General features: G+C 42.7%; 1 protein-coding gene across 4 annotated transcripts in view; it reads left to right on the forward strand.

The window, feature by feature from the left end:
• Positions 1 to 16,565, forward strand: part of UBAP2 (ubiquitin associated protein 2) — a 130,862-nt gene that overhangs the window by 21,991 nt on the left and 92,306 nt on the right. For all 4 annotated transcript variants that reach the window (XM_074952280.1, XM_074952281.1, XM_074952282.1 and 1 more), the window contains exon 2: positions 15,550 to 15,689. In XM_074952280.1, the coding sequence (XP_074808381.1) occupies positions 15,591 to 15,689 (99 nt within the window). In that variant the 5' untranslated portion in view covers positions 15,550 to 15,590. The remainder of the gene's footprint in view (positions 1 to 15,549; positions 15,690 to 16,565) is intronic.

The raw sequence follows: 16,565 nt of genomic DNA on the forward strand, positions 1-16,565 counted from the left end.
ATGTATTTTAGATTAATAAATAATGTATCAGATTTAATTTAACAATTCTGTCTGAGAAATGCTTTAAAGAGAGGCAAGGGGCGTCTTACTCCATAATCTTAATGAAATTGAATTTTGGAGTGGGGGGGGGTGGTTGCAGTTTTGGTCAGGGAATTTCTTTCGGTTGTGTGCGTAACTGATAATAAATTGAGAACCTTTTAATGGTGCTTGTAACTTGATTATTTTTGTCATGTCCCATGGGTGCCACATGAAAATAAAAAAGCTCTTCTGTTAGGCCTGTATTCCAGTAGAGGTCACAAAACAGAGCTGGAACTGTATAACTTGTGGTTTTTTTTTTAATTGTTTCACTGCAGGTTTGATTTCCAAGGTTTCCATAAACCCTACTCAGTGTTTGAGATCTCATGCAAGTTACAAGTTTTGCAATTGATGCTAGTTACCATCACAGCTCAACCACATTTGAAGCTACTTGGAAGTTGCTTGTTCCATACAAATCTAGCAGCATATGTAAATGCAGTATTTTTTTTTCTCTGGTGCCGAGGGTGATTACAAACTCAGTTGATAGTGCTTGTACAGCTGCAATTTCTGAGAAGCCTCATAAGTAGCTCTCTGAGGATTACATTTCATGAGCACTCATGAAAATTACAAGCTCCATCAGCACAGGGAACGTGGCTTGTAACTTTCACCAGGTGGATGACAAAAGTTTAAAACATGGAGCATGGAACCTTAGATCAGGAGCCACCTTAATTCAGCATAATAAAGAAAGGAAAGGGTTCACAAAATGCAATAGTCTAGGAGTATGATTTCCAGAAAACAAGTTTTGAGGAACTTTAGTGAATAAGTTGTCGTAAGAGGGAGTATTAAAGCCTATCAATGTGAAGGAAATGTCGGGAATCTTTAAATATGCTAATTAAGGTGTAACAGCATACATTTCCTCTGAGAAAGAAGATTGCAAGAACCATGAAGCAGCCAGGGTGGAATTTTATCAGAGACTGGCTCAAAGAGCTGAGGGGAGGAGGTTAAAACCTTGTACTGGAAATGGAGAACAGGGGTGGCAGCCAAATGCTTGAGTCAGTTAAGATTCACGGAGGAAAGATAAAGGCAGGAAAAAAGAGCAGAACCAGTCAATGCTGGCCAAAAGGAATAAGAAGGGCTTTAACAAACATCAGGAGGAAAAGAAATATTAAAGTAGGTCCATTAATAAATCAGAAAGGGAATAAAGTTTGAGATACGTAACTCCTTTTAAAGAAAAATGTTAAGAAGAAAGATGAACAACTTGAATTAGGAAGTAAGGCAGACACCATAAAACAGATGTATTATTATTTTTAAAAAAAAAGATGAGGAAATTTGAACATATATCTATCAACTGATCTAGATTATACCTGCTTTTAGTTTGTGTGCCACATTGGGCAGGCACCTCACTCTCCTAGACCTATTTTTGTGCAGTATGTTGTAGATAGAATCATAGAAATGTATGACTGGAAGGGACCTTGAGAAGTCATCAAGATCAGCCCTCTGTGCTGTGACAGGACCAAGTAAACCTAGATCATTCCTGACACGTGTTGATCCAACCTGTTCTTTAAAACCTCTGATGGGGATTCCAGATCCTCCCTGGGCTCTTTCTTTATTGATGGGGTTGTAGAAATTAATCATTTATATCTTAGGATGACAGAATATCAAGCTTCGGTCTAATGGAATATGGTGGGGATCAGTGTCTATCTTTATTAATGTTCTAGAATCATATAGACAACATGTAAATGAACTTTGCAGGTGGTAATAAATTTTGAGGAGTTGCAAATGATAGCAAAGACCGAAAAATAGAAAGCTTCAGATGAGAAATGTGGAAAGAAAAGAGATTCAGCTTAGAAAAAATGCAACTGTTCCCCCCGGGGGAAAGCAATCCAGATTCAAGTGGATTCAATGAAATGAGGGAAGGCTGGTAAACAATAATGCCAATGGAAATCCATTAAGATATGAATTTGCAATACAAGTGTTGGCAACCAAATAGTCCAATGCAGTTTTTTGATAGTGTATGCAGAGGGATCAAATATTCCCACCCTGTACAGCTCTGGTGCAACTACACTTGGAATATTGTATTCATTTTTGGGCATGTTCCTTATCAGAAAGACATTGTTTCCTATTTCTCTGAACTTCTTCCAATTTATCAATCAAGTGGTTGGAGGAATTGACTTGAGGAAAGATTAAAAAACCTAGATATAAAGAGATGATAGAGGGCATGGGGGGTATCTGTGATAAGCCTACACGTATTTGAAGGTTGTGGGCATCAGAGAGAGAGGAATTATTTAGAAGGGTTCAAGGATGTACAGCCAGTACAAATGAATTGAAATTAAGGGGGAGAAAATTTAGGCTGGATATTGGGGGTGGAATTTACTGACTTTAAGATTACTCCGTAGAACAGTGTGCTATTGAAATTAGAGGAAACCTCACTGTTTAACTATTTTTAAACTAGTCAAAACACTAGCAGTAGTAAAAGTACAGCAAGGAACAATGCAGCATTGGCAGCACCTCCTAAGTGCATGTCTACACTGTGCTTGGCACTTTGCACTGCATGGCTGTGAAAAGCAGTGCACGCTAAAGTGCTGGCTGTAACTCCCCCATGCTGTTGCTCTAGGGACAGGCTAAAAGGCTCCTAGTCCACATGAATGTAGTCCTCTTTAAACAAGAATACATTACTGCAAAGTAGAAACCTTTTAGTTTGCACCTGCAGTGCCCACATGGGGGAATTACAGCGGAGCACTTTGGTGCACACTCCTATTCACACCCCTGTTATCCGAAATGCTGGATGTTGTAGATGTGCCCTAAGACTTAGGCCTTCTCTCTTTTATTTCCATGATTATTTGCACCCGAGCTCCTGACCAAAAAAAAAAGTTCTAAGCAAAAACTGGGCCATCTAATAACTTTTCAGTTGGAAAAGTAAACTTTACTAAACATACCCTATCTGAGTTTTCATCAAGATCATGTGCACAACATAAGCTCAAGGTTGGTAAAGCAAGTAACTTTTAATATGGGCATAGAAACTATTAGTTACCTTTTCTCCATCTAGTGAAATTAGCTTTTCGAAGCCCGGTGTGTCACAAATAATTCATTTGATACACCTTCGAATTTTAAAAAATTGTGCTGTGCCCTGGAATAAAAGGTTTCATGATAGTTGTGGGAAGACTGGAGAGTATTCCAGAGCGGGGCTAGGAATGCAGTCTCCTTTTGCTGAGCTCAGAGATTCCAGTGTTTTTGCTGCTGCTGCTGCTGCGCCTCTCTTTTCCGTGGGAGTCCTATAACAGCCCCCTCGACTCCCGGCCATTGGGGGTAGAAAGTGACTCACTGAGGGGAACGGGGGAGCTCCTGTCTGGGGCGGTGGCAGAACCCAGCTAGTTTCATCCATGGAGGAGCTCCTGGCAGCGTGGTCCTGAGTAGGCTGGAGCTCTGTGCCTTCCTTCCCTTCTGGCCTGGAGCCCCTTAGTCTGGCAAGCTCTGGAGGGTTTAGAATATGCAGGGCTGCAGCCACCAGGCTATCCTTTCTGGGGAAGGGCAGCAGTGGGGAGAACACCAGGCTGCTCTCTGAGTAGGGTTTTGCTTCCCTTTTCTCTCCGGACTGATGGGGACTTTCTGCGCACCCTCCCCACTGTTGGCCTGGCCTGGACACGTGGCTGGCCACAGCCCATGCCCTACCTTTGCACCCCACAGTTTGGGAACCTTTGGCTTAGATTGTAAGATCTTTGAGTCAGGGACTCTCCTGATTGTGCCTTGTGCAGTGAAAAGGGCATTGTTAGTGAGTGACAAGTAGCAATGTGTTGTCGTGGAACTGCTGAAGAAGCCCATTGTGCTAGACAGTGTAGGAACACACACAGTCCATGGTATCTGTCCACTTTTGGGGTCACCATCAAAATTCTGAAGATAGAATAAAAAATCTGATTTAATTAACATACCTACTTGATGTGAAGACTCTCTAGATATAGCCTAGCTAGGTTTTCAACAGTGTTTGCTGTGATGATGATTCTGATGGCTGGTAATTTAGCCATTGGGATTTGTGTTGGAAGCTGTAATGTGATCTGGTGAGAAGGCTGTAGATCTGTATTAAGGTGACTCTCTGTGGTTCAAACTTTAAACAGCTGCACCTTCATGTATAGAACTGTCTTTCACTTTTCAGTGTTTTCCATGTCTAATGTGAATTGGGGTTAGGCACTCTTTTTATGATGCAGTGGCATGCAACGCTTTGGCATGCAGGTTTGCGTTTCTTACAGTTCAAGAGTGTCAGATATGTCTGAATCCTTGCTTGGCTATTTATAGATACTGTTGCTTGTATCTGTTTCTATTCTAGGAATTCATTTGGAACCTGTTCCAGGGGAACGCTATTCAGAAGTACAGGGGGGAGCAGAAAGGGGGCTGGGAGAACACAAGCACTGAGCATATTCCTGTGATCTGGCAACAGCGTGCACCGTGTTGGCCTCCGTCTGGTGCCCTGTTACCCGTACAGCACCTTATTTACAAGCACCACGGTCAAAGTGAATTCCCAGCACTGGAAGTTATCTTGTCTTTGATGCAGGGCTTGTGTATGCTTTTTCTTACTGCGATTTGCAGCACCTAGCTTCGTACTCTTCCGTTTGCAGCATGTCCTTGAGTTCGTTTTCATACATGAATGGTGGTAAACTTTAAGGGCTGCCTCCAAGTTGATAGCTATACCAGACTGAATAGCTGAAATCCACGTTCTCTAGCTTAATAACTGAAGTTATCCGCTCCCCTCTCCTATGGTAATGGAGAATTCTTCTTATTCTGTTAATACCTGTTTGAATCTGATTAACTGACTTAATCAAAATATTCAGTGTTCTTAAAGCTTTTCAGTTTAGTAGCTAATTTGTTACTTGAATCGTCAGTCTTGTTAATAGTTGATGTTTCTTCAATTGAATATGAATTGCATGCTGTAATATTCCTGCTTTTGATCCTTACATTTCTGATATTTCTTTAGTTTTGTTTTTTATTGATGTATTTATTGTTTAGCTTGACCTGTTGAACTGTACCACTTAATTGCTTTAACAGTTTTTGTTTTTTTGTATGTCTTGGAAGATAGGTCCATCAATGGCTATTAGCCCAGATGGTCAGGGATGCAACCCCATGCTATGGATATCCCTAAACCTCTGACTGACAGAAGCTGTGACTGGACAACAGGGATAGATCACTCAATAATTGTCCTGTTCTGTTCATTCCTTTTGAAGCATCTGGCTCTGGCCACTGTTGGAAGACAAGATACTGGGCTAGATGGACCATTGGTCTGACTCAGTATGGCCATTCTTATGTTCTGATCATAGATCATAGAAGGTTAGGATTGGAAGGGACCTCGGGAGGTCATCTAGTCCAACCCCCTGCTTGAAGCAGGACCAATCCCCAATTTCTGCCTCAGATCCCTAAATGGCCCCCTCAAGGATCAAACTCACAACCCTGGGTTTAGCAGGCCAATGCTCAAACCACTGAGCTAAACCCAGGGTTGTGAGTTTGATCCTTGAGGGGGATCTGTCACATTTTGTCCATTCACATTTTGAACTAAACAGATGATTTTGCCTTTCTCTCTGAGAGCTCTGTGCCTCCCAGGTGCGTTTCCTTTTGCTCCATGGGGAGCTGCTTCCTTGATCTGCAGTAATCCTGCAGATGCTGTGCAGTTGGGTGCTCACCTGGTCTGCTGCTGTTCCCTACACTTAACTGGGAGATGAGGAGGTGTGAAGTGTTGCACAAGTTAGTGTGGATAGCTTTCAGTAGCATGTTGCTTTGCCCTGTGGGTTTTGGCGGTGATGGGGGGAAAATCCAGTGGGGAGCGACCAGCCCTGCTCCTTCCTAAACAGTGGGTCTGGGTTCTTCACCCCCACCCACGGACGGCCTACCATAGTGTTGACTGGTTAGGAGGAGAGCATGCTACAGAGCTAGCTTTCTTTCCTTTTGCTCTTGCCCAAGCCAGATTGTCAGGTCTTGGCTCTCTTGCAGAAGTGGAGAGAGTGTGGACTTCACAACATATTAGCATAGTACAGGGGTTCTCAAACTTCATTGCATCGTGACCCCCTTGTGACAACAAAAATTACTACATGGCCCCAAGCGGGGGGCCCAAAGCCTGAGCCCCACCGCCCAGGGTGGAAGGGCCAAAGCCTGAGCTTTGGTGGGGCTCGGGCTTTGGCCCCGGGCCCCCGCAAGTCTAACAGCAGCTTTGGCGACCCCATAAAAATGGGTTCACGATCCACTTTGGGGTCCTGACCCACAGTTTTTGAGAACTGCTGGCTTAGTAGAAGCTGAAACTGCAATGGGACCAGAAGAAGCATGAGAGCCAGTGTGGTGTCCAAATTCTTGTAAGATGGTTGGAATCTCTAGAAGCTTATGCAATAGTTGTGCTAATAATGACTAGTACTACTGAGAGCAACTTACATTTCTCTTGTATGGTCTGATGCTGGTGAAAAACTTGGTCTTTATGATGGGGTATGAGGAAACTTAAAACAGCTATCAGCACTTCCCTGCTTTAAGGAAAGAACTGAATTACATAAAAACATAAGAATGGCAATACTGGGTCAAATCAATGGTCCATCTATCCCAATATCCTGTCTTCTGACAGCCAGATGCTTCAGAGGGAATTAATAGGGCAGTTATTAAGTGGTCCAGTCCCAGCTCCTGGCAGTCAGAAGCTTAGGGATACCCAGGCCATAGGGTTTCATCCCTGACCATCATGGCTAATAGCCTTTGATGTACCTGTCCTCCAGGAACTTATTCTGTTTTTGAACCCAGTTTTACTTTTGATATTCATAAGTTCCCCTGGCAATGAATTCCACAAGTTAATTGTGCGTTGTGACAAGAACTACTTCCCTAGGTTTGTTTTAAACTTGCTCCATACCAATTTCATGGGGGACCCCTGGCTCTTGTGCTATGTGAAGGGGTAAATAAAATTCTAATTCACTTTCTCCATACCATTCATGATTTTGTAGTCTTCTGTCATATTCCCCCAGGCCTCAGGCCTCTTTTTTCTAAGATGAACAGTCAGCCTTTAATCTTTCCTCTTATGGAAGCTGTTCAAGCCCCCTAATAATTTTTGTTGCCATTCTCTGTACTTTTTGCAATTCTAATATTTTTTATGAGATGGGCTGACCAGAACTGCATGCAATATTCAAGGTGTAGACGTACCATGGATTTATATAGTGGAATTAAGATATTTTCTGTCTTAACCCTTTCCTAACATTTTATTAGCTTTTTTGACTGCTACTGCTGATTGAGTAGATGTTTTCAGAGTACTATCTATGATGACTCCAAGATCTTTCTTGAACGGTAACAGCTAATTTAGACCCCATTATTTTGTATGTATAGCTGGGATTATGTTTTCCAATGTGCATTACTTTGCATTTATCAACATTGAATTTCCTCTTCCATTTTGTTGCCCAGTCAGCCAGTTTTGTTAGATGCCTTTTGTGAGTTACGGTTTTGCAGTCTGCGTACCGTAATTATCTTGAGTAATTTTGTATCATCTGCAGACTTTGCCACCTCACTGTTTACCCCTTTTCCCAGATAATTTATGAATATGTTGAACAACACATTTCCTGGTACAGATCCTTGGGGGACCCTGCTATTTACCTCTCTCCACTGTGAAAACTGATAATTTATTCCTGCCTTCTGTTTCCTATCTTTTAACCTGTTACTGGTCTACGGGAGGACCTTCCTTCTCATCCCATGACTGCTTGCATTACTTCAGAGCCTTTGGTAAGGGGCCTTGTCAAAGGGTTTCTGAAAGTCTAGGTATGCTATATCAACTGGATCACCCTTGTTCACCTGGATCACCCTTGTTTTTTAATTCCCTCCAATAATTCTAATAGATTGGTGGGGCGTGATTTCTCTTTACAAAAGCAGTGTTCACTCTTCCCAAACATATGGTGTTCTTCACTATAGTGTCAACCAGTTTGCATGATACTGAAGTTAGGTTTACATTTGCCAGGATCGCCTCTAGAGCTTTTTTAAAATTGGCGTTTCATTAGTTACCCTCCATTCATGTGATCCAGAGGCTGATTTAAGCGGTAGGTTACATACCATAGTTAATAATTCTGCAGTTTCAAATTTGAGTTTTTTCAGAACTCTTGGGTGAATACAATCTGATCCTGGTGCCGTACTACTGTTTAATTTATCAGTTGGTTCCAAAACCACCTCTGTTGATACCTCAGTCTGGGACAGTTCCTTAGATTTGTCACTTTAAAGGAATGGCTAAGGTGTGGGAATCTCTCTCATATCCTCTGTAGCAAAGACTGATGCAAAGAATTAATTTAGCTTCTCTGCAATGGCCCTATCTTACTTGAGTGCTTCCTTAGCACCTGGATTGTCCAGTGGCTCCACTGGTTGTTTGGCAGGCTTTCTGCTTCTGATGTACTTAAAACGAAAACATTTGTGGTGACTTTTTTGCTAGCTGCTCTTCAGATTCTCTCTTGGTTGGCCTAATTATACTTTTACACTTGACTTGCCAGAGTTTGTGGTCCTTTCTGTTTTCCTCAGTCGGATTGGACTTTTGACTCTGACTGCCTCTTTTGCCTTGTCTAGCCACGATGGAATTTTTTTGGTCCTCTTACTGTTTTTTTTTTTTTAATTTGGTCTGTCTGTCTGTCTCTCTCTAGTTTGAGCCTCTATTATGGTGTTTAAAAAAAGTTTCTATGCAGATTAAAATAGTTTAGTGTGCTTGGGAAGACAGAAAATTCCAGTGCTGACAGTTTTTACTATCCTCCCTTCTTTGGATAGAAGCACTTCAAAGCCTTCTGTAAACAAGGATGTCTTTTAACTACAAATTACGGAACACTAACACACAACACAGGCATTTAGGATTTAAAGAACATTTCTCAATGAGTGTTATACATGACTCTGTTTTCTCACAGTAGATCAGGAACAGAATATATTATAAAAGAGCAACAGATACTAAGAGGCACACAGAACCTCACACTTGCCGCTGATCGAGACCTCCCTAGTCCTGATGGACTGAATCTTCCCTTGAGGGTTTTCAGGTTTTAAAAAAACTTGTGCCGCTGCTGATGTGTTATTTAATATTTGTTGCGGTAGTGTCTCGAGGCCCCAGTTGGGATCAAGACCCCACTGGGTTGGGAGGATGCACCAAGGAAGATTGGGCATTCAGAGTAACAATGCAGAGGGTTTCAAAAGAGTAGCGTGCAGTTGCTAATTTCACTAGACCCTATTCACAAACAAAACACGTACATAAGAGTTAAAGCTGAAAGTATGTTTCAGTGGACTCAAACTAGCACCCAAACAACAATTTTACACTCTTTATAGAAACTCTGTACCTTTTAAAAATAGTTTAAATTAGGAAATGAATAATTAAAAGATTGCAAGCAGTTCTCTACTGCCCCATAATCTCTCGCCCACCGAGCCTGAAATTTGCCGCTTGTTTTGTTCTGTAATGGAAATACACTGTTGGGTTTTATAAATTGTTTACATCTATAGCAAAGATTTCAAATGGAATAGAGTCCCAAGGTACATTGTTATATCAGAGTTCTGTAAACTTTTGCATAGTGTGGTGAGTATGTGGCATAGAAAACTATTTTTGAGTAGAATTAAATTTATTGATCTGTTTTGATATATGATATTAGTTGATTTAGGTGCAAGTTTATGTGAATGTATATGTAGACCTTACAAGATTGTTCCAGTAACAATATTATGTAAGAATGAATGTGTAGGTTTTTTACAGTGACTAATTTTATAGTATATGTTAGTGTAATGGGAAATGGGATTTTGTAATCTCCTGGTTTGGGGGGGGTGGGTGTGTGGCTGTGTGTACGCACTCACACAAATTTTATGTGGTTAAGAGTGGGTGGGCAGTGTAAGGACAGGTGAGATGATAGTGAATACTGAAAGATGATATGACAGTGGGCAAATGGCTATATCCTCTAACTGTTCATTGCCAGACTCCTCCTTTTTAAAGGAAGAATTTTTGGAAAGGGTATTTTTTGGGGTGGGCTCAATTGGATAGCTTAGTATGAGTGTGGTAGTTCATCCTTCCACTTTTAAGCCACATACACACTTCTGCATTGAGCGTTTTCTACCGTGGCTCATTATACAGGGAGTACCCTCTCAGTAAAACCACTTCTCTTTAGCAAGGCCAACGAAATAAATGTCAAATTTGTAGGCTAAGCGCACTTGGAGAGAAGATCCAAAAAAAGTTATGAAACCTTTCAAAAATTACAAGGACTTTTTTCAGTGCTAACTTTTATAAACTCCTCTTTTGATATTTTCCGTCCTCAAACCAAAACCAAATGCTCAGGAATTCTACCCTGTGATGAGGTGTGTGAACCTTTCGGGGAACTGATTTCTCTTGAGGAAAGTTCAGAGTTGGCACATGAAAATTGGGACTACATTGGGAACTAGCTAGCTGCATTCAACCTTTAGTGTGGAGCAGTTATTGCTCTTCCTTAATATTTCTCAGGCATTCTTGTATTCATGATACTGTCTAGGAATCCCAATCAAGGATCAGGGCCCCGTTGTGCTAGATTCTGTACAATCAATGGCATTAAATGTGAACTTAAGAGTTGTTTGTCTGTAAATGTCCCTGCTCTTCTCCACTTTGCGGTTTAGCCAGCCACTGTACTTGGAGACTTCTACAAATTCATTCTTTAGCCTTTTTTACAGTGGCAAGGCTTTTGTGAGATATTACTAAAGTTGAGTTTTGCATCACGTTCTGAAAGTGCTCAGGGCTGGTCTCCTTCACATCTCCTCCAGTGAGGAGTTCTTTAGCACTTGAGAAGCTAAACAGTATTCAAATTGAGGGGGTTTTAGCTAGTAGATGGGTTTCTATTAGAGGGAATTAGTATCTCCTGGATGAGGGTGAGCTTAACTTACAATGGGCTTGGGATGATTTGCTGAAACTGATCCCAAGTAGCAGAGTTTTTACTGTCGTAAGGGAAAGTGTGACTGCTTCTTTATAGCAGTGTCTGAAAGTCCAGTCTGTTGTGTTACTGGAGCACTTTCCCCCTCCTCCAACACTTGTGCTGTAAAGGTCTGTAGCTTAACATGAATCCATTTATTCAAAAAACAGCTGTTCCGGGTGCATATTGGAGCAGCAGTGTATCTGGAATACTTATCTTTGCAAGGTCAAATATGAACTGCAATCAAGGGATTTTCACACTGGGCCAGACATCAACATGGACTGTTCTGACACACAAAAAGCTGACAAATGGATTGGTAACTTTCCTGAATAGATCTTTAACCAGGAGTTCTATCCCTCCCAGCCCATCTTATCCTCCTCACTTGATCTTGCAGTCAAGATGTGATGCTTGAATTTGTGACATACTGGTCATTTCCATGGCAACAGACTGTCAAAAGGATTTGACTAACCTACAGGATCAAGCTGAAGGAGAAGCCAGTCTGTTAGGGAGAGAGGCTCTTGTTAAACCACATCTTAAATAATTAGCAATATCCACTTAATACTGAAAATTCTCAGCACCATACTAACCTCTGATTTAGAAAGCAGCAGGTGTCTGTTGCCATCCTGGTATTTCTTCTTATACCGCTGTAAAGGATGATTGTGGGAATTGGGTGAAATTCTAGTGAGGAAGTGATACAGCAGGGCCCTATCTATGCTGAGTTAGGGAGTAATGTTAGCATCTGTGTAGAGCATGACCCTAACCCTCTTGTTCCTAGAAAGGTGCTGTTTCCTTGGCTGGTACACACTAGGTGCAGTGGTGCAATAAAACCATTTAAAGCATGGTTTCTTAGGACCTGTCTACATGGTGAGTTAGTGCGCAGCAACCCAGGATGTGTGAATGTACAGCATGCCGGTTTGCCATGCTCTAATGCTCTGTGTGGACACTGCTACAGTACAGTGAAAGTCCTGGCAGTACGTTAAACTGCACTCTGGTACTTTCACAGTGCTGTGGCAATGTCCACACGGCGAGAGTGCTCAGCAAGCTGTTGTGCTGTAGATTCACACCTTGGCTTGCCATGCACTAACTCACTGTGTAGGCAAGCCCTTAACCCGCCAGGTCTTCAGTGGAGGTTTCCAGGGTGTGTCTGTGGCATTTGGGAGCTACCAGAATACAAGCTGAGAAGAGTAGAACCTCTGGGTTTTGAACACCTTGGGAATGGAGGTTGTTTGTAACTCTGAAATGTTCATAACTGTGAACAAAACATTATGGTTATTCTTTCAAAAGTTTACAACTGAACATTGATTGAACACAGCTTTGAAACTTAACTATGCCGAAGAAATGTACTGCTTTCCTTTTTTTTTAGTAGTTTAACGCTGTACTGGATTTGCTTTTTTCTTTTCTTTTTTTTTTTTTTTGGTCTCTGCTGCTGCCTGATTGAATACTTTGAGCTCCAAATGAGGCATGTGGTTGACTGGTCAGTTCGTAACCCTGAGGTTCAACTGTAATTGTATTTGTAATTATTTGTAAGGTTGCATCTCCACAGGGCTTTCAACAATGGTTTTTAAGAAACATGCTTAAATTTTAGTCTCTGGAGGGCTGTAATACATTATTCTAATCCAGATTACTGGGCTCAATGCAGGACTAACAGTGTAGGGTTTAGTGGCCTGTGAATGTGCAGGAGGTCAGATTCGATGATCTGACAATTCCTTCTGGCCTTAAACTCTGTGGGTACATCTACATAGCCAAGCAAACAAACAAAACCAAACCCTGCTGCAGCAAGTGTCTGAGCCTGGGTCAACTGACTCAGGCTCCCACAATAGGGCTAAAAATAGCAGTATAGACGTTAGGGTGTGGGCTGGAGCCTGGCCTCTGAGACCCTCCCACCTTGCCAGAACTCAGAGCCTGGGCTCCAGTCTGCACCGTAACAGCTACACTGCTATTTTTAGCTCCATACTGGGAGCCCAAGTCAGGTGACCTGGGCTCTGAGACTTGCTGTCATGTTTTTTCTTTGTTGTGTTTTGCTGTGTAGATGTACTCTATGACTCTAATAGGGTTGCCAACCCTCCTGGATTGGCCGGGAGTCTCCTGGAATCAGAATCAGTCTCCTGGTGGCTAATGAAACCAATCCAGGAGATTTTAATAGGCTGCTAAAAGTCTGGTCGGTGGCGCAGCAGGGCTAAGGCAGGCTCCCTACCTTTTCTGGCTCCTAGGCAGAGGGACGGCTGGGGGTCTCTGCGCACTGTCCCTGCCCTGAGTGCCAACTTCACAGCTCCCATTGGCTGGGAACCGTGGCCAATGGGAGCTCTGGGGGCAGTCCCTGCAGGCAGGGGCAGCGTGCAGAGCTGTCTGGCTGCCCCTGAACCTAGGAGCCAGACATGCTGGTTGCTTCTGGGAGCTGCCCGAGGTAAGCGCTGCTTGGAGCCCTCACCCCCTCCGGCACCCCTGCCCCAGCCCTGAGCCCTCTCCTGCACCCAAACTCCCTCCCAGAGCCTGCACCCCCTCCCGCACCCCTGCCCCAGCATGGTGAAAGTGAGTGTGGGTGGGGGAGAGCAAGTGATGGGGGGGGGGGGGGCTCGGAGAAGGGTGGGGCAGGGGCATGGCCTCAGGGCAAGGGTGTTTGGGTTTGTGCGATTAAACAGTTGGCAACCCTAGACTGTAAGCATGATTGTTCTTGCTTGCAGCTGAGCCAGGTTATAACACTGGCTTGCTGGTCAGCATGGATGGGGTGAAGCTGAGTAATAACTGGGTTAAAAAATAGGGTGTTAATCTGGGTCTCTAATCAGGGCTAACACTTCAAAACAACCTCTGCTATAACACTAACAGTATTTGTCTTTATGCATGCTGGCAGGCCAAACCATGCTGTACAGTTTGATTTCCCAATAGAATTAAAACCGTGTGTGTTTTAAAGAGTTGTTTCACACTGGAAAGTAAACATGGTTGTGAAAGGTGGTTGTGGCACAGCTGTGTAATAAAATGGTTTATTTTGGTCTGTGTGGGCAGGCAAAAAAGGTTATAACCCTATTATAAGGAACTCTGTGTTAGCCTAGGCATCGAAGGTTAAAACCTGGTTCTTTAACATGGTTCCATTTGGTTTGTTTGTACAGACAAAAAGAAACCATGTTATAAAATAGCGGAGCTCCAACCGTATGTTAAACTTGGATATTTCCATAATATAGAGACAAACTTATTTAGTGCAAGTAGATTTAGACATTTCAAGTGAGTGCCTAGCTTTAGGGACCCAAATCTTTAATTAGCAAATTAGTAATTAACAAAAATGGGCTGGCTTTAGTGGGGCTGAGTGCACACAACTCAAGTTGGAGTCGGTGGGAGTTGCAGGTGTGCAGCACCTCTTAAACAATGGGGCCATTTTGATTTTGTTTAGGTGCGTAACTTCAGGTACCAAAGTGTGAAACTATCAGCCTTAGTCTTTGAAATGTAGTAATGCTTTTTCCAGACTCTGTGTACACAGTACCTTACTCATTGCTTATAAGTTGGATTCAAATTATGATGTCCTGGGCAGCACAAAACAAAAGTGACTCAAAGGTATAATTAGTTTACCTGAACTTAAATCTTCAGTGTACTGGAATTCAGAGGGACACTAACTGTTTTTTCCAGATAGTATAGTTCAAAAGCTATTTGTGTAAAGAAGTGCTAGTGGATATATGAGTATTTCAAGTTTACCATTAAAGAACTTTTATCAAAGGAAGTTACTTTAAACTCTGCTGAAGGTTGTTGTCTTGCAATGCATATGTGAAGTATTACTGAACAGCCAAGGCGAGGTAGTGTGTGACATAATTGATGCACTTTTTAGTTTAAATAGTGTCCACTACTACTTAGTATGTTAGTTTTCATGTAGATCACACTGCCAGCTGAGCTTCAATTACATGTGTTCTATTTGATTTGGGTCCTTTGAATGCAAAAGTGCAGTTGCTGTGAAGGTTTATTCATGTTGGAGCTCTGTAGACAAATTTAGCCTGAGGGACTGTTTGGCTTTGGCAAACCTATTCATAAAACCAGGTGAAACACGGTCTTCCGGTTCAGATCATGCTACAGTCAATTCCTGGTAAAGGCAGCCTTTTTCCAATTAAATATGTAAGAGTTCAGGAAATACTGTGTTTCTCTTCAGAATCAATTGAATACATTTTAACTATCACATCAGAAATCTTAATGGCTGAGTTCAGTCTTGGTCAATAAAAATTGTATTTATGTGTAAATGGAAGAGGAAGAAGATGAAAAATAATAAATTAAACCAGGATATAGCAATAATAGGATTAGCTATAAAATTCCTAGGTAACTTCTAAAAAAGGCTCCTAACTACTGTAGGCCTGTATTTGAAAAAATTGGGCATGCAGCGGTGTTTCTAATTTCTGTATGTAGTTACTGCAGATGCATTTAAGAATATTTATCCATGCCGATGGCCAGTTATGCATTGAATTTGTCTTTTGCCTAAGTACTCACAGTAGTTGTCTCTGTGTATGCTATTTTGCTCCTAGCCAGTTGAAAAAGTTGTATTTTCATGCCTTAATGGTAAGAGACAAGCAATAAATCATGTGGATGAGTTTATCCTTCTTCCTTGAGTTTGGATATGTAATATCTCTGGTACTGTAGTTCAAGGATATGTATCCTGTCTTAACCAGCTGATACGTTTTTCCTTTTATTTCAGATTTTCTATTTTGTACATACATTGTTTTGTATATACTGTATATGATGACTTCGGTGGGCAGTGAACGTACCCGGGGCACTCGGGACAAAACACAGATTTCAACCACGCAGCCAGCACAACCACAGAAACAAGTCGTACAGGTAGGTGTTGTGTAACGTCTGTCTTTCAGGTTGAGAGTAAATGGCATATTATGATCTGCAACCATCCCCACGGTCAGTGGTTCTCAAACGTATTTGATTGGGCCCCCTTCTTTGTGTCTGTAGTTGTTGTTTACGCCCTCCCACAAGTACATATACTGCCACCCAGCTCTGAAGGCAGAGCGGAGAGCAGTGACTGCTGGCCGGGCGCCCAGCTCTGAAGGCAGCACTGCACAGAAGTAAGGAAGGCAATATGAAAAGTGATATTCGTCAGTATCACTTGTCACAGCAGACCTGGCGCCCCATTGCCACCATTAGTTCTGTGCTGCTGCTGTCTCCGCGGGGCTGAGAGCTGGAACCCTGCCACCTCCAGGAGGGGGATGGGGCAGGGGAGGAAGGAGAGCCTGAGCCCGGGCTACCTACTGGTGAGGGAATGAGGTGGGGGGAACGAGAGCCTGAGTTGCCTCCAGGTGAGGGATTGGGGGTGGGGGGGAGAGCCCAGGTGATAGGACTGCAGCTGTCCCCTTTATCCCTGCCTCCTGGGTGTGCACAGCCCTTCTGCATAAGGACCAGTCACCTGGGGCTGACAGCTAGAGCTCTCCCCCCCCCTCCTCCAAAAAATAAATAAATAAATGAAAAGCGCACAGCTCCCACCTCCCTTGACACATTCCCTCGCCCCTCTTGGGAGGCCTGCCCCATAGTTTAAGAACCGCTGCCCTAGGTTTAGTAAAGACTAAGAGTGGGGGTGGGAAGAAAGCATTGCATCAGTTTGGCAAGCATGTCCGGTAGCTTGTATTTTAATACTGTATTGGGTTACTGAGCAAACTGCTTGCTGGCTTCAAGCCTGGGATCCATATTCCTACATCCACGCTAGTCTTG

This window comes from Natator depressus, chromosome 5, assembly GCF_965152275.1.
Source record: "Natator depressus isolate rNatDep1 chromosome 5, rNatDep2.hap1, whole genome shotgun sequence".
Taxonomy (NCBI): domain Eukaryota; kingdom Metazoa; phylum Chordata; order Testudines; family Cheloniidae; genus Natator; species Natator depressus.